The sequence below is a fragment of the Strigops habroptila genome, chromosome 7, assembly GCF_004027225.2.
Source record: "Strigops habroptila isolate Jane chromosome 7, bStrHab1.2.pri, whole genome shotgun sequence".
Taxonomy (NCBI): domain Eukaryota; kingdom Metazoa; phylum Chordata; class Aves; order Psittaciformes; family Psittacidae; genus Strigops; species Strigops habroptila.
The window spans coordinates 63,615,983-63,643,328 of record NC_044283.2 but is presented as its reverse complement, the minus strand read 5'-3'; the positions used below and the strand labels follow the sequence as shown (position 1 = coordinate 63,643,328).

At 38.7% G+C, this 27,346-nt stretch overlaps 2 protein-coding genes across 14 annotated transcripts in view; one reads left to right on the top strand and one right to left on the bottom strand.

Moving 5' to 3' along the window:
• Positions 1–10,258, bottom strand: part of ANAPC10 (anaphase promoting complex subunit 10) — a 59,730-nt gene extending 49,472 nt beyond the window's left edge. For 11 of the 12 annotated variants that reach the window (XR_003992403.1, XR_003992405.1, XR_003992404.1 and 8 more), the window contains exons 1-4: positions 9,839–10,258; positions 3,610–3,726; positions 2,063–2,153; positions 1,159–1,279 (exon numbers count right to left, since the gene is read on the bottom strand). Coding sequence is in view for 8 of the 12 variants with exons in the window: in XM_030493091.1 (XP_030348951.1) it covers positions 1,159–1,279; positions 2,063–2,153; positions 3,610–3,724 (327 nt within the window). In the remaining 4 variants the exon portion in view is untranslated. Of the gene's footprint in view, positions 1–1,158; positions 1,280–2,062; positions 2,154–3,609; positions 3,727–4,102; positions 4,218–9,838 lie in introns of those variants that run through there. The other variant, XM_030493088.1, reaches the window with a different exon arrangement.
• On the top strand, positions 10,083–27,346 carry ABCE1 (ATP binding cassette subfamily E member 1). 2 transcript variants are annotated; one of them, XM_030493084.2, is made up of 18 exons: positions 10,083–10,358; positions 16,182–16,349; positions 16,640–16,725; positions 17,228–17,325; positions 17,713–17,830; positions 19,823–19,960; positions 20,068–20,137; positions 21,260–21,356; positions 22,311–22,400; positions 22,972–23,093; positions 23,777–23,998; positions 24,448–24,507; positions 24,592–24,650; positions 24,820–24,930; positions 25,019–25,161; positions 25,260–25,382; positions 26,173–26,284; positions 26,814–27,346. In XM_030493084.2, the coding sequence occupies exons 2-18, from the start codon at positions 16,247–16,249 to the stop codon at positions 26,859–26,861; spliced, it is 1,800 nt and encodes a 599-aa protein (XP_030348944.1). In that variant the 5' UTR covers positions 10,083–10,358; positions 16,182–16,246; the 3' UTR covers positions 26,862–27,346. The 2 variants fall into 2 exon arrangements, with proteins under 2 accessions (XP_030348944.1, XP_030348943.1); XM_030493083.1 differs by lacking the exon at positions 10,083–10,358 and adding an exon at positions 10,423–10,569.

Genomic DNA, 27,346 nt, shown 5'->3' with positions numbered 1-27,346 from the left:
AAAGAAGATACCTGGGTATCTTCATGGGTAACCTGGTTAGTTTACAAGGTAGACTTCTATGAAGACCATGGATTATTTCAAATCTGTTTTTACTATCTACCAAAAGGCTAGCAAAACTAAGCAGTTAAACTCAAATCTCAATTGTTCCATCAAAGAAACTTTTCCTGACTAGAAGTGTCACCATGAAAAAAATACTGGGTCTGCCTATAACACTTTCATAAATAGGTTAATAAAACACTACAAGCCCCATTCAAAGTTATATATATCAAATGTCCTATCTACATAAATGGAAATTACATCGTATTGTTAAAAAAAAAGATACTGCATTCCTCTCCAAAATTTCTATGTCTCTGTGGCTATCCAGTATAAAAAAAAAAAAGGCACTGCAAAAGATTAGAAACTATACTCAAAAGTAAAACAGCATTTATGAACACATCTGATTGTAGTTTTCATTAGACTTCCATTTTAAATTGGCATCTTGCTTGTTTTGTATATAATTATGGAAAGTTAGTGTGGCAGTTCCACTAGTTCTCATCATCAGTAGTGGCTAGAGTCAGTTTTTAGCAAATATGTAACAGATTCTCACATGAAGATGCTCGAGCCACCGGAATATGAAGAAACATTTGTATAACTGATGATCAGGCCTTGTGCCCCAGTTTCTTTTTGCCATACAAATGCACCAGACACAGCCATAACTAAAGCCTGCAGGTTTAAATTCTGATTCCTAGTGAGACTCCATAGCTGAGCAACCCGTTCATAACTTAAATTCATGCCTTTTTTCAGTCTAAAAAGGCAAGTATTTAAAACTAAGCCTCCCTTTCGATGTATGCAATGCATAGGGTTTGCAGATACCTAAAGTGAGATCAAAGTTTAATCAATTCTAAACAGCCCTGTTCTGGAAAGTCCCATTCTTTATTCCATTACAGGATCTATATATCATGCCTGTTATAACCATGTTGGTAATGGAGCCTGATAAAAAACAGAAACCAGTCCACTAAATTTACAAGGTAAAAACTAAAGGCAAACATCAAAATACACTCAGCCACTTTCCCCCTACAAGCACAATGCTGTATTTTACCTCCAAAAATGATTTTACTACATCAGATGTCCTAATATGAGAATTATTTTAAGACAGAAAACAAAGCATCATTGACCTACCCGGATTTCCTGTAGATTATGAAAATTATTTCCTACTCTGACAGATATTTTGCTTGGAGTGTAACTTTCATCAGATTTGTAGTCTGCATAAATACATAACGTCTTCACTGTTGTTTTTCTTCTGCAGGAAGCAACAAAAGCTATGTAAGCATCAGTAAGAAAAAATATTCAAGATGAGTTTGCTGCTAGTTTGTACTAACTAAGGACTTATATGTTCTAAAACTTAATACAAGTGTGTCTACTGATTGATAAGAACTCTGCTGTTAAAGCAACTAGGTGTTTATCCACACTGTTATGCGCATGAGTGGATTCTCTCTCTTCTCCTTTGTCTGCCTTCAGAAGTGTCAGTATACCAAGAAATAAAACAAAAGGCCAAGATGCCAAATAAGCATTTGTATGTGACAATGCATATGTTCAGCTTATCAAATATGGACTCTATTACTATACTAAAGAGTTCTGCAGAGAGCAAATAAAAAGGTGAAAAATATCTAACATCATCTTAAGAGTTTAGTTAAAGAGAAACTGAAATCATCTTACGAAGAACAGGATAGGAAAACACTCAGTTCTTAAGTCATATGAGACTATTTAAAACCAGTAATCTACCCTTCAAACTACACTCAAAGACAGAAAGCCAGGACAAAAGTGTCACCTTAGATAAGTAAATGACAAACCATTACAAATGACATACTATTAAACATCCCTTTTTGTTGCTTATTTAGGCATTTAGTAACTGTAATGTTTGACAATCTCATTTTTATAAATGCTATCCAAGTGGCTTCTTTAGCAGTTGAGTAACAGGATTAACCCAGGAGTCCTTGCACGTCCAGAATTCCTATCTTGGTGAACAGTAATCAATACAGAATTATACAAAACATCCTAACCCATACAGAGTAATTTTCAGTACCTAAATTGGATGTTCACCAAATGAGGCTGTGATCCATCTGACTGCCAGTAAGTTTCTAGATTATCATCTCGTAACTGATCCACTCCAAATCCTAAGAAAAAGAAAATGTGAAAGTCTCCAATATCCCATTTCCGTGATGCAGACATCACAGATGTAACTTTCATTCAGCTTTTACAAACTAAAGGATATATCCCAAGTTGTAACATATAAGGAAATATTTCTAGACACACAAGTTGTGCCTATACTTTCATGACACAAAACAAACAGGGGAATCTGTCAATCAAAGCTCAGTACTTGAGTGTCTTTACATTTTTATCTCCTCTTGGAGTCTGTGGGGTTTGAAACCATCCAACACATCCTGGAATTTCAAATGGTTAAGTAGTAATTCATACTAATTGCAAGAACAATACTTAATGGTTAGGATTTTCGGCCTATTCTATAATCTAACTGCTGAACTAAAGGAGAATCATAGCAGAGACCATTTATCTATTAAAAAATTCTGGCCAAATATAACATTTTCTTTCCAAGTAGTCTCCTGAAATATTTTGACTTTTTCAAGTTAGTAGCTAGAACAAGCAATAGATGCCAAATCCAGTATTCCTGAAAGCGAATGCCACCACATTTAAAGGAACAACTCCAAATCTGTATTTTTCCATTCCCTCATTATCTGTCCTTTTACTAATCACATCTGTTTATTGATTGCCCACACTAGTTGCAGTTTTAATTCAGCAGTTGAAGTTTAATCTGCAATAAAAGAAATATTTTCACTCTGAAAATAAACCATAAATAAACCATAAATGAACCATATGATGTTTTTCTCCAAGTAAGACACCAGCATATCAGACCAGACATTCAGCCTGAGCACAATATTATGACATAAAGGTCACCATTGCCTCCAGGCTGCAGCAAGATACCAGACCAATTCCCAGCAGATACTTCTAAAATAGCAACTCAGCCATCTCGAATGAAACAATACAGATTTTCAGATATTTTGAGCATGTATAATCTATCATTAACTGTACCTCAGGAACATTTACAATAGTTTAATTTCACTTCCAGGATTTTAGAGGGCTACACTACAATGACCAAGTCAACACAAAGTTTGGACAGAACATTTAGGTTGCCCAAATGCATGGTTTTTCTAAGTAAAAAATACAAGATACCCAGGCAAAATGACAACACAGAAACAATTACACATTGCTGGTCTTCTGCTTACACGGCTTAGTTTGTTCAATGTGCAAGGAAAAAAAAAAAATTAAAAAAAAAAAATCCAAAACACACAAAATTATTTCGTATAGAACAGGTTAAAGATCTCTTTTGCTAATACGAGATTTCCTCATCATAGGATTTCTGAGAGAGTTTTAACTTTCATATTGCATCAAATATAGACTAGGTCAAAATTATTTGTAGTGGCTACCCATACAGCTTACACAACAGTAGTTTTACTGCTACACTCTGTATGTATGTCTTCCTATCAAAACATAAACCACTATGTATTCCAAGACAAATGTACATTCAGCTTTTTATGCCATTTGTTGTGATTTTACCTGGCTTACAGGATGAAAGAGACCAAACTGCTTGTGAGCCTATTTCTCTAACAGTACCAGTCCTCTCTAACTGCTTTGGATCAGCACCAGGTGGTGTCTTGTTTGGGGTAGTCATTTCTAGTGGGGAGAGAAAAAAGAGTTGATACATTTTTAGCTTGACAGGAAAATTAAACAGTTGTTTGTTTACATAGACACCTTAATTCTTTGGCCTCTCGCACTTATATAATAGTCTACAGAATATGTAGTTTATACATATACATGGATACATTTTTGCATATCTGTAGAACCTTCTATTCACATATTTATAAAAATAATATTTTTTACTTTATATATAATCTTTAAGTAAGAGGTTCCACATACATGTAAATTGTGTCCTTCAAAATTCAATACCCAATTGAAAATTCATAGAACATATGTTACTTTTATCACTCTAATTTACACAGACAGAGTTAGTCAGAGTTTCAGGATTTGGTTTTAAGCAATTAAGAGAGACCCTGTTGATTTCAAGCCTGGCAATACAGCTTCATTTCCATTCCACATATAAGTAAGAGTTTTCTTAATCTGCAAGTTCAGAAGCCTACTCAGAAGCTAGAGCAAGCCTGCCCTCTTGGAGATCTCCTTAAAAAATAGGAAATGAGAGTTTAAACAAATCTCGTGGGCCCAAATTTGGTATGGGTTGATTATTGCCACATTGTCCTGGGCTCAGCTGTAGCAGTCATTTTTCTCCTTAGTAGCTGGTGCAGTGCTGTGTTTTATCCATGGTTCATTTCCTTAACTTCACAACTTCATCTGGAATCATTAACCTGAGACTAGCACTGCTCAAGTAATCACATTCAGTCTCCACACCTAGACTACTGCCATATATACAACAACATAATTGTATTGGGTTTTATATAGTATAGAACACCTTATTCCTTCCTAGAAAGTAGCTTAAAATACCTTTTCCAAAAAAAAAAAAAAAAAAGGAATTACATTAAAGCTTAAAATTAAATGTAAAGCACGCAAGAGTCAGGGAAGTAGATATTGTTTTTAATCCTTTGCTTACATGCATGACATCATCCTACGCTCTGCTAATCTCAGCAAAAGTCTTCAGTACCTCACCTAGATAGGAAATGAGGGGCAGGTATCCACAGCGTCCAAGCCTTACCCACTACAGAAGTGATACAAGGCAGAGACAAGGTTTTGGATGTAAGAGTAACTCTGCAGCTGAAACCTCTTTGTTGTATGCAGGAAATCCGAATTCTGTAGTGTACATCACTGTCCACACCAAACAATTTCTATTGGCTCACCATCCTCTCAGAAGAGTGGGTTAACACTACACAGCTAATCCTACAGATATCACAAATACATATTCGTATAATTCACACATATACTAATCCTAATGCCCTCCAATTAAAAAAAAAAGACTCATGCAACATGATGTTTAAAAGTCCTTGCCCAAGCAGAAGAGGTTTAAAAAAAAAAACAAACAACAAAAAACCCAAAAAACTATTAAAGAAATTGAAGAGGCAAATCATTTAGCCATTCCTATAACAAGGCACTAGCACATATATCTTCCCTAGTCACTGTATTTAAATATTGCATTATCTGTTTTAAAACTTTTATCAGGTATTTACAATAGACTCTTTAAAACATAGCTGTTCTCTTTTGAATTGGCTACACCATAAACCTGTATATCTGTAGACTAGATTATAAACTAGAAAATAAATAGTGTAGTTGCTACTTAATACAACTTTAAGTTTATTGATAGCAACTTCAATAAAACACAGTGTCACAAGTATTCTAATCTTCGAAGAATTTAAAAGTGTCTTGCAAAAACATTCTAAAACTATTAGTTCACAGCTACCTGAAAACCAAACATTTTTCACAGAATCACAGAACTGTGTGGATTGGTGGAAGGGACTTTCAAAAATCATCTAGTCCAAGCCCCATCCCACACCAAAGTTCAAGCTATGTTTATCAAGCACCCTTGGATTCATGAATTTTAAAGCTCAAATCACCTACTAGTCCAAAGGCTGTGCTATGTTACTTTTGTGACAATAAACCAACTAAGAGAGGTTGAGTTGCAATCACTTTAATTCTCAGATTTATACAGAAACCAATGTTGTTCTTCACCCCTCTCAAAAGATACATAGAAAATTCAACTTCAAAGTAAAGCTAAATTATTCACTTGATACAAAACATCTCTTGAATATCATCACCAGCAAGTCTTCACACTCCCACATTATTTTGACTTCAAGAGAAAATTAACAAAAAACTCCACATCTGATAGTCACATCTTCATTCCTAGAAACAGCTATTGTCAGATTAAAGAAAACCCCACCTTTAAGACATTAGGAGTATGCAAACATCCCATCAAAACTCACCAAAATGAGGTAACCCACAGAAGTTACACTGTAAGCAGATTATCTCAGAAAGTTGATTACACGTGCTTTTTCAAAAAATTACTAGAATTTTAAAGTACACAATCTCAAGACAACTACGTTGAGATTTCTTATAAGTTTCAGTATGTGCACAGGGAAGTTCTGGATAACTTAACACTCCCAAGATTTGTATTGCACTGATTCACAAGAGTTTGAGGCATACATTTGGGGGGGTCTGAAATACACAGCAAGAAACACCATCCAAGTTTCTTACTGTCTTCAACTTGTTTCCTTCGATCTAGCAGGTAAAGCTACTCAAGATCCAAATTTCAACCCCAAACCACCACTGGCACATAAGACAGCCACAAAGTGTGTGTCAGTGATGTGGTAGACTGAAAATCTTGAACTTAGTTTGAACTAATGAGTTGAAGTAATCAAGTCAGTTTTCCACAACAGAACTTCTGTTTAACCAGCTTAGTAACAATACATTCTGGATAGTTTTCTGAAGCTTCCCAATACTCTAAGAAACAGAAAGCTGATAGAATTACTAAGGAAAAATAACACAGGAAGAGGCCAGCTCACTCAAGCAACACTTCTGAGCGTTTTACTAGCAGAAGTACTTCATTTTGGACATGACAAATATTTAACATTAAAAATAATTTAAGTCACCAAATAAAATAAAACCACAAACCATTTTCTCAGCCCAAGATGATAAAAGAATGAGAACTGGTTTTTTTCTAATTTTCTTTTTGAGATGTATAAAAACAAGTAATCTGTCTAGAAGCTCTTCTCCTTGACATGTGCTGAAAAATGGAAAGGCACACTGCATTTATAGAAGCATTGGCTGGAAACATCTGCAAATTTCCAAACTGATTATTCCAAAAGATCATTAATAGGCTACTGTTTCCTTATGAACAACATTTAGTATATTGATGCCTTAACGACACGACCAATATCACACTTTTGCCACTTTCCACTATATGGCATGCACATCCTCTGATCAAGACGAGGCAGCAGCTAAGCTTTCCCCCCTGCCTTGAACTCTTCATCCCTCAGCATCTTCCTTAGAGAAGTTTGTTCCTTTCCAGAGAACATCCCTGTGAAGTAGCAGCCATTAGATGTTTTAACGAACACACAGTTTATAAACAGAGTGAAATGGATTTAAATGGTTCAACAGTCTACTTCTCACAATCAAAACAGACAGGTTATTCTCAGTATACCAGTGGAAAACACTTGAGGCACATACCTGAAATCAAACCCTTCACTAAATACACACATGCTCCTCCACAACACACCGCAAAGGAGAAGGATACATCATGACCCTTTCCTACTAAAGCTCCACAAAAATCCCAGTTCAAGAGAACTGTTGCAAATGCCAAAGTGGTTTTCTCCAATCAAGATTTCTAATTCCACCATGTTACTACACGCAGAACTGTTTAAATGCACACCCGTAAGGACCTTTGAGACTGTCCTCAATAGACACCTATCCAAGCATTTTACTTCAACAAAAAAACCTGCACAATCTTTGCGGAAAGCCAGCTTCAGTGTTTCCTCAATCTAAAAGCCAAATGTTTTGCTTTACCATCCAACTCAAGTAATACCTTCTAAAAAACAAGAACAATTTCTTCTCTTGCTCTACAGAGAGCTCAAAGGCTACCTAATCACTAGCTTCTACATAATAACTCTTTTGTAGATGTGAGGGCCCTCACCAAATTTGCTCTTAGCTTCTTTTCTAGTGTGCCTATGCCTTTCAAGTTTCCCTCACAAACCAAGTGTTACTAACTCTTGTGGAGTCTAGAGATCTACATACTACGGTTAACAAAAAATAGCCATACCATGTTAGCTAAGGCTCAGCAGCACAGAGTAATCACCTTCCTTATCTTTATATTTAATCTCATCTGCTAACATGCCAAAATAACATCTGTCTGATTGCAAGGACATCATATTATCGATTAATATTTCATTTACTATACATTACAGTGTTCAAATGCTTTTTTGGGATATTACTTTCTGTTCACTATTACCCTTGCCACTACTAATGCCTTTGATTTCTCCTTCCTGTGTTCTCTTCCTCCCCCAGTCCTTCTTAACCAAGTTTAATTACCCTGACTTCCAATCTGCTATCAATCTTCACAATCATTTTGAATTCTGACCCTGAGCTGTACAGTGCTCTCAAGCTTTCCAACTTGGCAGCATATCACATCTGTGTTGACCATTACAGAAAAAAGAAATGAATACACATCCATAACAGAACTCGACAGGAGGACACTTCCTGGCATCCCTGTTTTAAAAGTGAATTATTTACAAGTCAGCTTCAGAAAACAATTTTTCAACGAGCTGTACAAGATCTCACAAAAATTGTTTTTAGATCTGCTTTCAGTACCCTGTTTTTAACATGAACCCAGACAATGGCAGAAACCCTGTAAAAATCAAGACAAACCCCTTATATTCCTTCCTCATTAACTGCATTGGCTACTGGGGAAAAAAAAAGGTTGACCCAGACCATTCTTCAACTAAACTAGTCCATTTTCTATTTGCACATCAGTTTTAACCGTTTTCTACTTACTGACAAGTTCTCCTCCCAAACCACCTCTACAGAATCTTTCAGGGGACCAAAGCTCAGCAAGCTTTGCCCCTTTTTTTAATTATTATTCTGATTGCATTCTCATCATATAATTTTATTCAGTTTTAGCAAGTATCTGTCTACAACTTCTCCACCAAACCCGAACACAGATTGCACTGATTACTCCAGCATTTTTGCAACATCCATGATTTATAAGACTGTTTTTGTTGGTCTTCTTTTGAATGGAAGAGGATTTCATACCTTAGATTCCCCTATGATTTTCATACTTGCACTACTCATTCTACCTCATAAGCTCTTTCCCCTGCTCTCATTTTCTTTGAAGGGACCTTTGTTGGTTTAAGACCTTTAAAGATCTCAAGATATATGCAGAAACTAGTATCTTACTATGTTTCCTATTTTCTTCATTCAGATGGAAGATTAACCAGTAACATTGGACATGCAAATTCCTATCATTTAATTAATATTTAATAATGGTAGTAAGCATTCAGCAACAAGCTCACCGATAAATCAGATCTCTCAGATAATTCTCTCAATACAGTTTTAAACACGTGTTACTTTTACTCTGCCTTCTGTATATTGCTTTAAGCCTATTAATGAAAAATACTTGTCTTCCATCATCACAAATATATTTAAAAATAAGGTAATTAGAAAAAAGTGCACAAGATAATTACATTAGCAATTTTTATACATATATCCCTAATCAATTTAAATTAAAAATGTGGTTTTGTACAAGCTCAGACTTCCAAAGTTACTCAGTAAGGATATAAGCTGCTCTTTGAAGGCCACAAGCACTTCTTTGCAAGTGCCTATATTAAGTTTTTAAAAGACAGCAAACAGAGGATGAAGTCGGTTTGACAACTCCAGCTGCTTTCACTCAACCCTCCATCCGCTTCTTTGAATTCCCATTTTAAGCATACTTACACTTACAAAGCTGTATTATGGCCCTACAGAACACTTAAATATCGGAAATAACCGAGCAACCCTACTCACGAAACACACCGGCTGTGCTCAGTCCCCAGATCACGCTCCCCCTCCCAGCTGGGGGCTCAGCTCACACGCACAACCACTCGCTGAGGGAGGCACCCGGCGGCACCACCGGCTAAGCAGCCCCCAACCCCACACTGGAGCCGGCGGGCGCTCCAGAGGCCGGGCGAGCGCACCGCATCAGCCGGCGGAGACCCTGCCCGGGCACAGCCCCCGCGGCTGCTGTGACACTGAGGTGCGAGACACGGCAGCAGCCACCCCCTCGGCCCCGCGGGTCGGTCCGGAGCAGCGTGCCCACCTGATCCTCGTAGCCGCTGCAGCGGGCGAACGGGCTGCGAACGGGCAGCGGGGCGGGCGCGGCGCGCGTCCCCTCAGCGCGGACTACCGCCACCGCCGCCGCCTTCAGGCCCCAGGCCCCGCGCCCGCCAAGGGAGCCGATGAGGCCGCCGCGCACGCGCAGAGCCCCGCGCGCCGCCGCGCGAGCCCGGTTTGAAAGGGAAGGGCGGGGAGTGGGGCGGGGCCAGCCCGCGGGTGCCCGGCGAGGAGAGGCGGGCTTGGGGCGCGCCGCACCGGGGCGAGGGTGCTCCCCCCCGCCTCGAGAGCCCGGCCGGGATAGGCCTTAACGGCCCCGCGTCCGCGCACGGCGTTGCCGCGCGGCGAGGGCGGGGAGTGGGGACAGCGGGCACACCTCTCGCGTAACGCGGCGTCACCCGAAGATGGCGTCACCGCCCGTCGCGGCCGCAGCGCGCCGGCCGACTCCTCCCGCGCCCCGCCCCGTGACAAGAGGCGTCGCTCTCTCTCTGAGCGGTTTCTCTATGGTGAGCCTCTCTTCATCCGTCCCTTCTTTCCTTTCATCTCTATGGTGCGCGCCCAGGCTCCTCCCTGCGGGGGCAGCGGCCATCTTGGCCGGGTGGCGGCGGCGGGAGCACGTTGCGTGCCGGCCCGCGGGACGGGGCAGGCGGCGCGGTTCCTTCCCGCGGCGGCCCGGCCCGGCCGGGTGCGGGCGCCTCGCTCTCTCCTCATCTCCCGGTAAGCGGTTTCTGACGGGATGTGGGATGTGGGCCTGGGGCTTGCCCCCACCCATCACGGGAGCGGGGCCGGCCGACCGCTTCTCACCCGGGCCTCCGGTGTGGCAGCTCCGGCCGGGCCCGGCAGGCGGGCCAGCTGCGCGGTGCGCCGAACCGCCCCGAAGTGCTCGTCCGCCGGCCCCAGGGGAGCCGGCTCGCCTGCTCCATTGATTCGGGGATCGCTCCCAGCGCGGGTACGGCCCGCACGGAGGATGGGGCCATATGGGACAGGAGGCCGCCCGTTCGCTGGCTGGCCCGGCCCGCACATGCAGTCCGTCCTCTCTGAGGCGAGTCGTGCGTCATCCCCTGGCATTGCTTGCTTGTCACACACGCGCGTCCCCCTCCCCGTGCAGCGGCGGCGGTGCGGGGCAGAGAAAACGTTTCCTTCTACCGCTGGGTTCAGCCGCCGGCGTCGCTTTCGTGTGGAGACCCGGCGCCGGCTCCTCGCGTTGAGGTGGCCGGGCGCCGGGGAAGGGAAAGCCGCCGGTTTTCTGCGGCGAAAGCAGGGGGCTTCCTCTTCTGGAGGTGAGAAAGCTATGGTTTGCCTTATTCTGGGGAAAGTTGATATCCACGTGTGTGCTGGCGCGGTGAGGAGATAAAGACTTTTTGCGTGTTTGGTAAGGTGACGGGGTAAGGATGGTTTTTATAAGATATGTGTAAAAAAAACGAAAATAAAGATCTCGGCAGGGCTTTTCTCTAGAACCATGGCAGTGTTTCCTCTCAGGAATGCACTGAGTTACTTCACCTGCAAGTTTCTGTGACAGATCTAATTTAAATTTCTCTGCTGTGGTTTCCTAAAGAAGTGGTCGTGAAATACTTGTGTAATTTGCATGTGGTAGATTGCTAATTTATGGATTTATTCTCAAGCATTTCACTTCATGTTCAAAGGAAACATTAGAAGAGTGATAGTTAATACTGTTCAGCTCCAGCTGCACACACCCACTCGTTATGCTGCGTCAGTATGTTTGAGCATACGCTTTTCATGTTAACATTGTCTTTATTTTCATAGTCATGTTCTGCCCTATGAGTAATATAATGAGTTAAATACAGTCAGGAGATTTGGGGCTTGTTTAAACTTCTTTTTGTGCATTGTCTCAGTTTCTAAAACAAATGTCAAAACCTTAAGCATAGAGCAGTTCTGAATTCTTAGTAGATTTTGTTTGTTCTTGTAGTATTTACTGTTATTTCTGCTTTGACACCTACAGAGGTAGTGATCTGCCATGCACAGTCTGAAAACCGGTTCTTTGTCTTTCATTTAAATTTTCTTTGGCTATTCTGGTTCTTAACTTTCTTGTTCTTCTCATGGAGTTGACTGTAGTCCATTACCAATGGATTAAGAGATAATTCTTGAGGTTAATTGTTTCCAGAGGAGAGCACAAATGCTGCTCACCATCACTTCTTTCCGCAGCATTTATCTTTGAGGGCTGATGCAGCATAATTTAACAAAATGTTAACTGTTTTTCTTCCAAGTATGGCTCCATTCTGAACACAGATCTGGCCTTCACATAATTTAATTGAATTGTCTCTGGTTATGTTTCAGCCTTCCTTTACTTTTCTGTTTTTTGTTTTAAGTCTGAACAATTCAATGTATTTACAAATTCTTCTTGGCCATAATTGACTTGGCTTAGCAAATTCTAATATAACTCTAATGCCTGTGAAATATATCAGTACTTTTAATGCAAGTATATTACATTTGTTCTACAGATTGTACATGACCGTTGCCTTTGTGACAGGTAGCAAGGTCCGCTGACATGCTTTTTCTTTTCTTTTTTAATTTACTCAGGTTTGTCAGAGAGAACAGTGGGTTTGTCATAGAGCCTAAGAATGCTGACTTAAAATGCTTGTGATAACATGCTTGTGTCTTATTTTCAGATGTTTTAATGTTTGTACTAGGTGTTATAAATGGACTTAATGGACAGCTTTTGGCTTCAACAAATGATACTGTCAAGGATTTTAGAACTTGTTCTTTTCTTTCCCCACCTAGCAGTTGTTGTTCCTCTCATTCTTTCGCCTCTGTTGTCAGTCCATCATTCTGGAAAGATTTTCTGTTGTCACTCCATCATAATTTCACTAGTTCAAAATAATGCTTTACTCTTGTTAATATCAAATTAATATATTTGTTCTTTCATTTTTTGTTCTGTTCTTGATTTGGAAAGGAGAAATACAGACATTAATTTAAATGCTTCTGAATACCAGTTTCTCCTGCCCTTAAATTGCTGACTGTACTTAGCAATTACTGTATACATGCTATATTGTAGAGTATGCATGTTGTATGTGTTGCTGACCTGTGTTCAGTGTACTGAGAGTTCTGCTGTCTGCGCTTTGAAATCAGACCATCCTATTCAGTATGTGAAGTCAAATGCCACCAAAGTAACTGCATATAGTTCAGTCTGGGTTTGGACAGTCTTGTTTAAACTGCTCTAAGCTGTCATTTCTCAGTAGAACTGATTATTGTTATTTTCTCTTGTGGACAGTTGTCATCACAGACATCAGGACGGTCCTAGAAATTTTGCAGAAGTGAAAGAAGTCACAAGTATTTTTTTCTGAATAGTTTAAGACCTCTGGAGAGTTTTGGATAAACTGACACTTCCATCATGTAATGGGAGCAGGGAGGCACAAGTGTATGTCTCATGCCAGCTCATTAGTTCTGTTCCCCCCACCAACTACTTCATAGGTGCTTGGTGTAGTTACGTCTGTGGGACCTTCAAAACTCTTCACCTCATATGGGCATTTTCCCTTATAAGTAGGTTGGAAGGGGAAAAAAAAATAGGCTCTTTTATTATTTACCAACCACAGCCTGATTCAGCAATGGACAGTAGTGTAAACTTTAGTCTGATTATCTCAGCCTGCTGAGATGGGTGGCTAAAACTAATTGTTTCAAGCCTTGGTCTTTTCGAGCAACCCTCATCCTGTTCTCCTGCTTTGGTTCCATAAGCTAAGCACCAGACCAGAAGGGTGTGTGGTTGAGAGGAGGGTTTGTCTGCTCTGCTATCTGCACTGCTAAGGCAACAGAGGTTTGGGGGGTTGCACAGGGGAGGCAAGCTCCTGAGGTTCAGCAGCGTAATCTTCTAGCACTCACTTTTCTAATCCATAGAAATAGTTTGCATGCTAGTTAGAGCTAAGATAACTAGCGGGGAGAGCCCTGCCTGGGAGATACACATGTGGTCTGTTTGCTCAAGGTACTTAGCCACACAGGCATGGTTGGAGAAAGGGCTGACCCAAATTAGGCACTTCCTTGAGGAAACCAAAGAGAGAGCGATTGATTCACCCCCAAATACTCTATGCACTGCGAATTACAGGACTTTTGTGAAAAGCACTGGGCCGTATTCCCAAAGAATGTATCTCTCTTTGAAGCACTGACGAAATCCAGTATCTGTCTCCTAAAAAATTACCCTGACTCAAAACATCCTTATAGTTTTTGAGAGTAAGACTTCCAGTTTCTTGTTATGTAAGAAAAATGTATTAAATTGAGAATTGCAAACTCATTATTCCATGGCTGTTGGCCTGGCGTGTGGATGTAGTTGCAATGTTCAGCCCTACTGGTCTGACAATACAGAACTGTAAAATCACTTTTTAAGTCTTTTTTTAAATATTCAATCATTTATTTGAAAACAGCAGCTATGTTATAGTGAGGGATTTTTGGCTTAGGAAGTGGTAAAAGATTAACGAAAAAAATTTGAACATTCAAAGTAGAAACTGCCACAGTAAGGTTGACAGCGTGACTAATAATTCATTTATATCTGATGAAGAGTATCTTTAGACATCGATTTAAAAATGCTTTGGAAATGGAGGAGTAAGACTACCACTTTTGAAAGGAACCACTTAACATATTCGTAACTATGGTAATAATGGATTTACAGATAAAATAACATCTTCATTTCTGACCGTTGCTCCCAGTCAGATGTCAGTCCCTTTCTTTCATATTACAGTAGTATAAAGTTCACAGGTGAATTTAGGGAGGGATGGGTTTAACGCAATAAATGTGCCATGCATCTATTTTATCCGTGTTTCTTTCAGGAGATTGGAAGTCGCAACCTTTCATCATATAATAGCTGTATGTAGTAAATAATCTAAACCACTGCAGGATACTTTAGTTTGGTGGGGCGAGGACAAGATGGACATCCAACGAAGAAACTTTCTTTAATCTTTCTTTAATAATAAATGTTGGAATCCTTTTCTTGGAAGGAAGTGCATGTAGGGACTGTGTGGAAACCCGAAGTATTGAGACTCCTTCCCAGTTACGTCTGTGAACTACTGTTACATATTGCACTGTATTGAAATTATTTGGAATTGGCATCATCTGCAGAGCTACCATCACTTTTTTTAGTGGTGGTGAACTGGAAGTGCTTTGTACTTTATTTATAGTCTTTCTTTTAGACCTGACAAAGATCTGTTTGCCACCTGTAATATCTTGTAAACTTCCAGGAGTCTCTTAATTTGTTGTTCTGGAGCAGGAGCAAGTGGACGGAGTTGTCCTCAGATGTGTTGCTCATAGGAAGATAAAGTCATTATTACTGTCATTCTCAGTACTATGTGTGAATATGGTAAAGGAAATACAAATGTACTGTAAAACACGTTTTATCTATTTTATTTTTTTTTTTAATCTATCAAAGCTTAAATTTATAATTATTTGTCCTTCCCTCCTCTAAGCTACAATTGTTAATACAAATTCCCAATACAATCCAGTGCTTGTCAGTGTGCGTTACAGATATCTAAGCAAGGGAAGAGATGGTTATGTAGACGAATACAACTAGTAATTTCACTCTTTGAAGGCAATTATTTGTGATTTCAGGAATATCTAATCACCTAGTACTTCAATACCTTTCTCTTTTGACAATAATTTTATAAAGAATCTTGCTTATTTTTATTGGAATATCTTACAGTTTTATATCATTTTATAGTTATTGATACTATAGTAGGAAATGCAGAATGTAAGTGTAGTTACTCAAATAGTAATGAAACTCAAGGTGAAAGAATCAAGCATCATCATGTATGTCTGTTTCTGTTGCCTGGAGTTACTTTTCTATATGCAACTACACATTTTCACTTTGAAAACTGGTTTACCTTTTACAGTATTTCAATAACTTAATATAGGATATTGGCATAGAGTTTGCAAAATTAGTATTATAATCAGATTCTTGGAGTAATAGTTGTAGTCACAATTTAACTTTACCAGACACTGTAGCATGGACAAGGTTACTTTACAGAAGGCAGCTTGTGAAACTGAAATTCGCAGCAGTATAGATTCTTCTGTTATATTATAACATGTTTTTCTTGGAAAATTACATTTTCAGATGTAATCACAGGTTTATTTTTTATAGTGGAGAAATAGTAATGGGATGGAAAGCTGACGTGAAAGATTTATGCAGTTATTTACATACCTGTACCTGTACTACTTGTATCTGAGACTTTGCCCTGTTTGCCATGTTGCTTAAAATAGGAGAAACATCAAATCATTTTGCTTTTTATGTCTCTGAACTCTGCTAGTAATAACTTCAGATATATATGTTTTTATATGTAGATGTCTATGCTGTCAGTAATTATGTTCTCTTTTGGATTTTCTTTTTCCTTAAGGTCTGGGAGACTATTGCTTTTCCTCCTCATAATTGGTGTATGTATTTAACCCGAAATTGTGCATCATGGCAGACAAATTAACAAGAATTGCTATTGTCAACCATGACAAGTGTAAGCCAAAGAAATGCCGGCAAGAATGCAAGAAGAGTTGTCCTGTGGTTCGAATGGGTAAGAGATGTAATTTATGTCATTTAACCAAGTATTTAAGCAATTGGAGAAGTTTTAAGTAAGGCCCTACTAGGAGGAACTAGGTTTTTATTATTCCTACGTTTTTGTTTATCATTCGTGCTTTGTTTCATAAAGCCTGAAACCAGGAACAATTCATAGTCTTTGAATGGTCTGAAGCTTCAGTGAACGTTAATCAGTTACATGTTCCTCTGTGGAATTTAGTAGTACTGGCAAAAGCTCTGATTTATCAGAAACTTTCTGGAGTTAATTTTACTCTTTTTTTTCACCAGGAAAACTTTGCATAGAAGTCACATCACAGAGCAAAATAGCTTGGATCTCAGAAACACTTTGTATTGGCTGTGGTATTTGCATCAAGGTAAAAGGCTGCTAATTTTCCTGATTTTGCTGTTATATTTAGTAATGCATACTGCAACTTCAAAAAGCAGGGTTTTTCCCTGACTCATCACACCTTTTTAGTTGTTCCTGTATAGAAAGTGAAGTACCGTGTCAGTTTACTGAACTGGTTAGGTTGCAGGGTGTGGGTTGTAACTTTCTGTTTGTGGGTTTGATTTTGTTTGGGTTTGTTTGTGTCTGTAGACACCTAGCAGTAGAAGGATGTTTGTGTAAAAGAGCTAGAGAATATATGCAGTGTGCCTTATTTGTATTGTAGGCTGACAATCTAAATTGCTAACTATTTAATTTGAATATGTGGCATAGAACTTCTTTGGAAAGTTGACTGTGTAAATGAAAGTCGAGTAATTTGGTAAAAGTTCCTTTAAAAGTATTTAAAAGCAGAGCTGGGTGCAGTACAGAACATAGCATTTTGCTAATAAATTGTTTGCGTGCACCAATAATCTATATATTTCTTTCAATTACAGAAATGTCCTTTTGGAGCCTTGTCAATTGTTAACTTACCTAGCAACCTGGAGAAAGAAACAACGCATAGATATTGTGCCAATGCCTTCAAACTTCACAGGTATTTTATTTTTCAGCCAACATAAGAGACACAAAATTCAAGGTTTTGATAGTCCAAACATAGTGCACATGAAGGTGTTCTCAGTTATTACCTTAGTAGCTTCCTTTTTGTGAATGTTAATTACTTTCTTATTAAAAAGTATTACAATGAAATACAATTTTAATGCTCATTTTGCTGAGCACCTATTTAAAGAACAGACTGTTACTAAATCTTTCTTACGATCTATTATTAAGGAATATTGATTTAATTTATATATCTATTGGCAAGTTAACAAAGTAGGCTGAAATAATCAGAAAGTCTGAATACACATTGTAACATTTACTTTAGTGCTAAATGTTGGGGTGTGATGGCATTAATATAATCCAGATTTATCAATGTTGTGTACAGGTTGCCTATCCCTCGTCCAGGTGAAGTACTGGGATTGGTTGGAACCAATGGTATTGGAAAATCAACTGCCTTGAAAATTTTAGCAGGAAAACAGAAGCCAAATCTTGGAAAATATGATGTATGTATCGGCAATAAAGTGGAGTTGGCATTGTAGATAGCTGTGGTGTTATTTTTTTCACTGAACTTCTGTATGGGAACGGTGTAGAATTTGCGAGGACGTTTGCACTTTCCCTCTTAAACAGCTGATGACCTACTCCACACAGAAACAATCGCAGAAGGATGTTGTTAACAAAGGCTTTTTTGCAAAGTCTCTGTATGTTTCAAGGAAGAAAAGGATACTAATTATAATAGTAACTCACTAAATAGAAATATCAGAGATAGGTTTCTGTCTTTAAGTCACACTTAAGGGTTTTTTTAATAAGTCTTTAAAAATGACAACTTTTTTTCCTGCAGAATTTACCTTTTCCCTATCAAGGGATTTGGGTAACTCAAGTCATGGAGTTTCTTCCAAGTTCAGCATTGATTTTATTTGAACAGCTCCAATGTTTATGAGTGCTTACCATGTATCCTTGTGATCGCTTAGGCTTTTTTATCTTTTTTTCTTTTGAAGATGATCTCTTATAAAACACGTTGTTGTTATAAGTTGTTGAAGATACTTCCCACTGTACACTGTAATACTGATTTCTGAAAATCCTTAGTTTCTTCATGTTGCTAGGAACTTAGAAATTTTGATGGTATTTTTTGAGAACCAGGCATAGAACAACTTGTAATCGGATGGTCTTCATGGAAGATCGTAAACCCATGTCTTTACACTAAGTCAAACTGTGCAGTTAGCAAGGAAAATAATTTACAGGCACTTGTTTACCTAGCACTGCTCCAAGAGTGAATATTATTAGAGAAAAGACATAAACGGTAACTTCTGTGACTGTTTGTATCAGGCTATTTCAGTTATCACCTTCACACCTTCAACTTAGATGGTGACAATTGAATTCTAATGCTCACTCTTTTTCTTTCAAGAAGGACTTGTAAGAGCGACCGTGTTCAAACTTTCTTCATCCATTTCTTTACCTGAAAGAGTAATGCTTTAATAAATCATTCATTTCATGGCCGCCACTTAAAACTGCAAAGAAATAATAATTTCCCAGCTATATTTTCCATTCTCATTCAAGTTTGGTTTATGTTATTTTGTGGACTTCTTGTTTCAGGTGGTAGTATTGCAGAAATAGCAAAACTTTTGACTTTCTGAATGTGTACGTAATTGAATTACCATGCTTCCAAAATCAGACTTCCCAGTGAAGAACCAAATCATTCTGACCACAGAAACACGTGGTATGAATTGAATCTTCCATGTTGCTTCTGCTGTAAAACTTATGAAGCATTTCCTCTGTGTATTTGCTTGGTTTGGAAATATGGCTGTGTCGCTCTGTTTCCGTGCTGCTGTTTACCATCGACATAAGTACCTCAGCACCATTCAGAGTAGTTTGCTGTGTAAAACAGAACTGTACAATTGTGACTTTTCCCTGGGTGACTGCTCCCAACAGTTCCCCTTTTTTTTTTTTATTATTTTTATTTTATTTTTTTAATCTTTGGTCATTTTTCTTTTATTTTCTTCTGTTTCCTTGGCAGTGTTTGCTAGAAGCAGAGAAAATGCCCAAATTTTATTGCATCTTTTGTGCAAGTTGATGTTATCAGTGAAATCCTTTTCCTTTGGGTTAGCTGGATCACGTAGCTAAAAAGTGCAGTTACACTAATCCACGCTACCATTTTCCCCATCAGGTAGTTTCACTCATAGCTTCTTAACTGTTTAAGGAAAGTTTTGGATGTCTTGAGTGCAAATTTAAAATGCTTTTTCTTTAAAGGGTTAGTGACACCTGGAGGAAAATATCTGAACTTCTGGCCTCCATTTTGCAATTACATATTTTTTCTTTCTTTTCTTTTGTTAATGGAAACTTTGCAGAGACAACATCACAGTTTGGTAACTATTTTCCAGGCTTTTTTTTATCTTGCAAGCATATTCTGCTCAATGTATTGACCAGAATTTTGTAATTGGTTATTTCTAATGATGTTTTTAGAATGGTGGAAGTAAACACAGGCTTTAATTTTGTCACAGGATCCACCGGACTGGCAAGAAATTTTGACTTATTTCCGAGGATCCGAATTACAAAATTACTTTACCAAGATCCTGGAAGATGACCTAAAAGCTATCATTAAACCTCAGTACGTGGACCAGATCCCTAAAGCTGCAAAGGTGGGAAATCTCATGAGCTGAGAGAAAGCTGGGAGCCTCTCCTGTAATACTTCCCTTGTGTTTAAAGATTTTTTTTTTTTTAATTATTATTATCATCTGTCATGCAGGGAACAGTGGGATCAATTCTGGATAGGAAGGATGAAACCAAGACACAAACTGTTGTGTGTCAGCAGCTTGGTAAGTGTATTTGTTATTGGAGAAATTCATACTTACTGGGGAAAAAAGAAGTTACTACTAATATGATAGTAGATTTAATTATACCATTTAAAAAAGGGGGGAGGTGGAAATAAAGATGCTTTAGTTTAAAGCTTAGGGCTTGCTATAAGCATACCTGAACCCATGCAAATAATACTTTCTGGTGGCAAAGGCTAACTAATAGATAAATGCTAGTTAGCAGAATCCAATGCAATTTCTGTTTCATGGTAGAAAGTGTTTATTTTTAAATCTGGAAGAATTCTGGTTACCATCTGCTGCTCTTGCTTGCTTACAACTCTGGCAAAATCTTAGCATCCCCTCTTGTGAGAGCCATTGCATAGAGAAAATATTATCCAACTGCAAAAAAACCCCAAAACATTGTATTTTATTTCAATTTAAAACCCTGTACATAGCTAGTTATAATGGGAATAGTACTGGCTTCTGAGAATAATGCCGTTAATAAGAACATCTGCATATTCCAGCCCTGGTAAGTTTTTGTAAGTGCTTTGAATTCAGTTGTCGTTAAATTTAGGTGTTAATTTAGGTGTTGCTAAATTAACAACAGGGTTCTTTGTGGTAGATCTGGGTGGTAATGGCGGGGTTGCATTGTGCCACTAAGAATGTGGTCCTTGATTCCCACTAAACTTATTAGTGAAATGGTATATTCTTGAAATTGGCTGTTCATGAAGCAGATGAGAAAATACTGGCTTCACCCATCGGCTGTGACATTTGGGAGACTTGATTTTCCTGAAAATCAGAACTCTTCAGCCAGGTCGAACAAGAAACACTTTTGAAACTGGTATAGTTTGTTTTTAAGGCCGGGAATCTTACCAAATAGGTGATGGAAAATCAAATAGAAATGTAATTCTTCTGCACAGTGCAGCCATACAAATTAATGAGCTAATGCTGCAGAGGAGCCATAACTTGCTGTGACTTACATAGAAGCATCATAATGTTACCTGTAAACTGAACAATTATTTTACTTCTTTCTGTTTTTTCCTCTGTGTAGGATGTCTGCTGTGATTATACATGTTTCTGTAGGTAATAAAAGTATGAATTGTTGTGTTGGTTATAACATATCTCAAATTAACCACTTATTTGCAGACCTAACCCATCTGAAGGAAAGAAATGTTGAGGACCTTTCAGGAGGAGAACTTCAGAGATTTGCTTGTGCAGTTGTTTGCATTCAGAAGGCTGATATGTATGTTTAATTTACTTCTGTTATACATTGCTTCTAATAATCTGTCTCAAAATGTGGTCCTCTGATTTACATTTATTGTTAGAAATGATACTTTTGTTTGAAGTATTTAAAGAAAAGGATTTACAAACAAGAAGTTGTTTTTACCAGCTCAGCGGCTGAGATCCATGTTTACTCCATATATGATCTCTGGGGGGTTTATACTTCATGTGCCAGGAAATCGCTAATTTCAGAGGCTGATGTTAAATTTCAGCATCACAACTTCCAAACCTTTCCCTAATCCCACATAGATGTACCCCGTTTGACAGCTTACCTCACGTAGCATCTCTGAATAAGAAATGGACGGGTGCTTCCCCACCTCTAGGAACTTGGGTCCCTCTTCTCCTGTCTTGCAACCAGGAAATTACTGTCTAGTCCATGCTGTTTCCTAACTCCTAGGGACCAAGACAGCAAGATCACAAGAGTTACAGGGGGGGTCATGTTGGTTTTTTGTGCGTTTGTTTAAAATTGTTTGGGCTGTAGCTTTTCTGTTTGGCTGGGCTTTTTTTTTGGTTGGTGCAGGTTTTGGGTGGGTTTTCTTGTTTGCTTTGTTGTTTCTCTCTTTTGGAAGGGATCCTTCTTCCAGTTTTTCCAAGTACTTTTGTACTTTTCTTGTTACATTTAAGCTGAATCAGAACTGAGTGCATGGGATTCCTAACTGATTGCCGGTATCTTGTAACATTTAATAACTTTGTCAGAGCTTTCAGCAAAGTAACACTTAAACCATTTAATAATTTCACGACAGTCATCAGAGATTCAAGGTGTCAGTACATAATTCTCATTCTTTGCGTCTCTTTCTCAGTGTAAATAATGATAGTGGTTTATTTCTGTGAATTTAGTGGTTGAAATGTTAGTGCTAGGTTTGAATATGTATAAAGCTTGCATTCACCAAGACTTTATTCTTTCTTTTGGGGCTAGCTTCATGTTTGATGAACCTTCTAGCTACCTAGATGTCAAGCAGCGCTTGAAGGCTGCCATCACTATTCGATCCCTAATAAACCCTGACAGGTAAGTGCAAGCTTCAAATGTTTTGCTAGACTGTGATAATGTGTCTGTTTACAGAGGGAAGAAACATCCAGCCCATCTACCTGGAAGTGCCGACTTCTCAGCATGGTGCAGTAACAGATAACAGTTTAATTCTAAGTCAGTAATATGCTGTTTCTTTGCATTTTGGAAACTTATTTCCTATAGTTTCTGTACTATTTCAGCATTTTGTAATAGGGATGTGAAAATAGAGGTGGTTATTTTTCACCTGAATATTGCTGTTCCTTCCCCTTCTCATGAAGTTTTCTTGTTTTCTTAAAATGTGCTCCATATTTTTTGTTCCGGTCAATCAATATCCTTCCACTTACATAAAGAAGCTGCCAGTTTACACTGAAGAGGGACTTTGAACTTGTTTATTGGAATGTTTGAAAAAAATGCTTCTCAGAGATTTGAACTGTATTTAGTATAAAGCAAAGAAACTGTATTAAATGAAAATCATGTTGATAGCTTTTGCTTATGCAAGACTAGAGTAAGAAAGAAAGAAAAACTAATTTGTATTGAAGTGTAAAAGCATCTCTCTGGCTCTATTTTTCAGGTACATTATTGTCGTAGAGCATGATCTAAGCGTGTTAGATTATCTCTCTGACTTTATCTGCTGCCTGTACGGTGTGCCAAGTGCTTATGGTGTTGTTACCATGCCTTTCAGTGTAAGAGAAGGTAATTCTTGCAATGTTTTTCTTTTTAAACATGTCCCAGAAAATTCTAGGGAAGAAAAAAGGTTACCAAAGTGCTACTTGTCTATTATGGGAACGTGTCCTCTTCCTGTTACAGTTCAGTAACAAATTACCATTTTGTTTTGTGTAGCATTTCTGTTTTGCATGATCCTAAATTTATAGCTCAACCCAAAACTCTTAATTATGAAATTAAGAGTTTGTCTCTTTCTAGGGACATCATTTTGATACTTGCAGGTGTTTTGTAAACAGTGGAGTTACACAAAATACCTTATAAATAGTAGAGAAAGGTCAGGAGAGAGTTTGCACGGTACAAAGGTGTGTAGCATTCAGTGAATTGGCCACGCTTGTAGCACTGAGACTCAGTGAAAACTGGTTTTGTGAGAACAGGTCCAGCAGCAGGAGTTTCTTTAAACCCTGCGCACGTGACTAATACCAGGTTTGCAGGAGAGCTTCTACAGCCTCTCTGTGATTTTATTAAGATCTTTCTTCTTTCATTTTGCACAACACACACTTCAAACAGGAGAGTTCGTTGCCTCGTTTAACATGCCCTTTAAAAGCCAGTGTTATTCTTATCCAGCGGGAATTCACAGCCAAGAACTGAAATTCATCTTGTATTGCTCTGTTGTAGACCTTTTTTAATGATGATATTTTTTCCTCCCTTTTTAGGCATAAACATTTTCCTAGATGGCTATGTTCCAACAGAAAATCTGAGGTTTCGAGATGCGTCTCTGGTATTTAAAGTGGCTGAGACAGCTAATGAAGAAGAGGTTAAAAAGATGTGTATGTACAAATATCCAGGAATGAAAAAAAAGATGGGAGAATTTGAACTATCCATAGTAGCTGGAGAATTCACAGATTCTGAAATTATGGTGATGTTAGGGGAAAATGGTAAGAAACTGCTTCTGCAGCCTTAAATATGCTCCTAAAGCCATTTTTCAGGCTTCAAAACGAGTGGGTTTGAGTCAGGTTGAACTGCTTGTTCCCTAGTGAAGATGCTGTGCCATGAGCTTGCTCTCTGAATAGCAGGAACTGGAAATTATTGAATGTTAATGATGGCACTGGGTTTGTCTGTTACCCATTTTAAGAATTTAGGGTGACAGTTGAGCTGGTGAGCTTAGCTACAAGTCGACTATTGTAGCTTTAGATGGCTCTTCCATTTGAAAAAATACTAGTAAGTGCTGCTTGCTGGAAGTGAACACAGGAATTCTCAGTTTCAGTCTAACTTTGAAAATGTATTCTTTATGGAGTCTTCTATCTTTTTGTATCAGTGACTTAATTGCTAGAGGTCCAAATTGCTAAAAAGTCAGAAGTAATTTATAGCTTTCATTTTATTTTAGGAACTGGCAAAACTACATTTATCCGGATGCTTGCAGGAAGACTTACACCTGATGAAGGAGGTAGTGCCTAATACCTTAGTTGAAACTTATTTTGAAGACACTGCACAGGCTCTTGTTTTCATTATAAATTTTATCTTTCCATAGGTGAGGTTCCGGTCCTAAATGTCAGCTACAAACCACAGAAGATCAGTCCTAAATCTACAGTATGTGTAACCCTTATTTATTATATTGTGTTTGCTACAAACGGCGTGTTTGTAGTACACGGGTCAAATTTCTTTATGCCCAGAACAGAAAGCTCTATTACTTTTATTTCTTCTTCTTTTCTTATGCTGTGGTGCATACAACTGAGTGGCAGCATTTTTCTTTTACTAGGGAAGTGTCCGTCAGCTACTGCATGAGAAGATCAGAGATGCCTACACACACCCCCAGTTTGTAACTGATGTCATGAAACCTCTTCAGATAGAAAACATCATTGACCAGGAGGTATGAATTGCCCAAGACAACATCCTAACTCTTCTTCTTTAGTTCTGTATCTGAACTAAATACAGCCTGCTTCTCCCCACCCTAATAGGTTCAGACATTGTCTGGGGGCGAGTTGCAGCGCGTTGCATTAGCTCTTTGTCTTGGTAAACCTGCTGATGTCTACCTGATTGATGAACCCTCAGCGTATTTGGACTCTGAACAACGTCTAATGGCTGCTAGAGTCATTAAACGGTAAAGTAGACACGAGGGGATAAAGAACTGAAGTTTCCAGTAGTTTTACAATAAGTTCACATTCATATCTGTTCCTCTTTTGTTTTTTTAAATTTCAGTTTCATTCTCCATGCTAAAAAAACAGCTTTTGTGGTAGAACACGATTTTATCATGGCTACATACCTTGCTGATCGCGTGATTGTTTTTGATGGTATTCCTTCCAAGAACACACTTGCCAACAGGTAAGAGGCTTCTTTGCATTAGTAAGCAAGACAAGGAGGACAAGGCAGGAATAAATGGTTTATCGGAAGCATCAACAAAAATAAGGTGAAAGATCCCTGCCCGTGGAAATTTAAGCTGCATTTAAAGTAATCCAAGACTGTTGAAAGGGTTCTGGCTTTTGTTTTGAAGCAAGGGAAAGAAAATGGGGTTGACCCAAGCTTGGCCAGCTCCTGGTTTAAATTAGCCTTAGGCAGCTGCACACCAATTACATTTCTATCAGAAATAAGTGGCACTCATTGTAAGAAATGAAAGAAAAGCACCAGTTGTAAACAGTATTCAGAAAAATAGCTTTAAGATGTATTAAAAGAAAGCGGTGTACTAAGGGTACATATCTGTGTGCAAAGTGAAGTCCAAGTCTCAACAGCAACATGTAACATACACTGTCTATGAGTTTTACTCTTTCAAAGCTGTCCCCTTTGATACATTCCTGTAAATAATTTCATGTGAATTACAGAGACTTTGGGAGGAGCAGTCTAGAAGCTTTTAGACCAGTGTAATTACCAAGTGCTTAATGTGAGCCACATGAAGTAAGCATGTTGCTGAGATACTGCTGAAGAATGAGAGTAGTAGTTACGACTTCTTGGCTGAGACATGATTTGACTGAAAGCACAGCACATCCTGGTCTGTCATACACAGCTCACGCTTGTGCTACCAGACCCAAATGAGCTCAGGGTGGAGATAAAACTACCTGTAATGTGCGCAGTACAGAACTTCTGACAGTTGAGCTGGAATGTTCTTCTTTCTTAACAGTCCACAGACTCTTTTGGCTGGAATGAATAAGTTTTTATCTCAACTTGAAATCACTTTTAGAAGAGATCCCAACAATTACAGACCAAGAATAAACAAACTCAATTCAATCAAGGTAAGAGAGACACACCTCTACAGTAAAGAAGCCAAGACTATTTAATATAAAGCCGGGTTTTTAAAATAAGGAACAAAATGAAGACTAACATGGTAGCTTAGAGAACAGCTTGTGAAACAGGTAGTAAGAAAAGGGGACCTACAGGAAATTTGGAGAGGGTATTTTTACAAGGGCTTGTGGGGGGATAGGACAAGGGAAATGGCTTTAAACTGAAAGAAGGAAGTTTTAGGTTAGATATTAGGAAGCTCTTCCCTGTGAGGGCAGTGAAGCGCTGGCAGAGGGTGCCCAGAGAAACTGTGGCTGCCCCATCCCTGGCAGTGTTCAAGGCCAGGTTGGACACAGGGGCTTGGAGCAACCTGCTCTAGTGGAAGGTGTCCCTGCGCATGGCAGGGGGTTGGAACTCAATGAGCTTTACTGTCCCTTCCAACCTAGTAGAAAGTAGAAAAGTGTTCAGCTAAATGTCTCTTTATTTCAGTTATGTTCAGATCAGCCAAAGATACTTCAAGTAACACTTTTTTCTCTTCCTAAGGATGTGGAACAGAAGAAGAGTGGAAACTACTTTTTCCTGGATGACTAAATACTGGATCTGAGCATCTTTGTAACTGGCATATAGAAATGCATATTGGAATCTAAACATTTGTGGATGAGAAGGCTCAATCAGGTTTTAGAACACTTAAATCTTTTGGAGCTTAAAAACCTCTTGCTGCGTGTAACATCGGAGACCAGTAGCAGTGTAAATCCTAGACCAAGTAAAACTGCCACTTTCTATATTTTGGTGAGACAGCCCTATTTTCAGTGTAATAATTTCAAAATAGACCACCTTGAAATTGTGCAAATGAGTCTCCTGATTTTTCAAAATCTGAGGGAGGTTTTCAATTCAATAGATCCGACTCACGTACCAAGTACTGACTGAACTTCCTCATTTTAAGAATCTTTGAGGCCGTTTTCTCTACCAGAGGGAATCTTACCAAGAATGTCAAGATACAGAAGCGACTCCTGTTTTTAAAAAAGCTGAATCTCTCTGGATGAGGGTTTCAAAAATAAACGTCCTCTTAACTTACA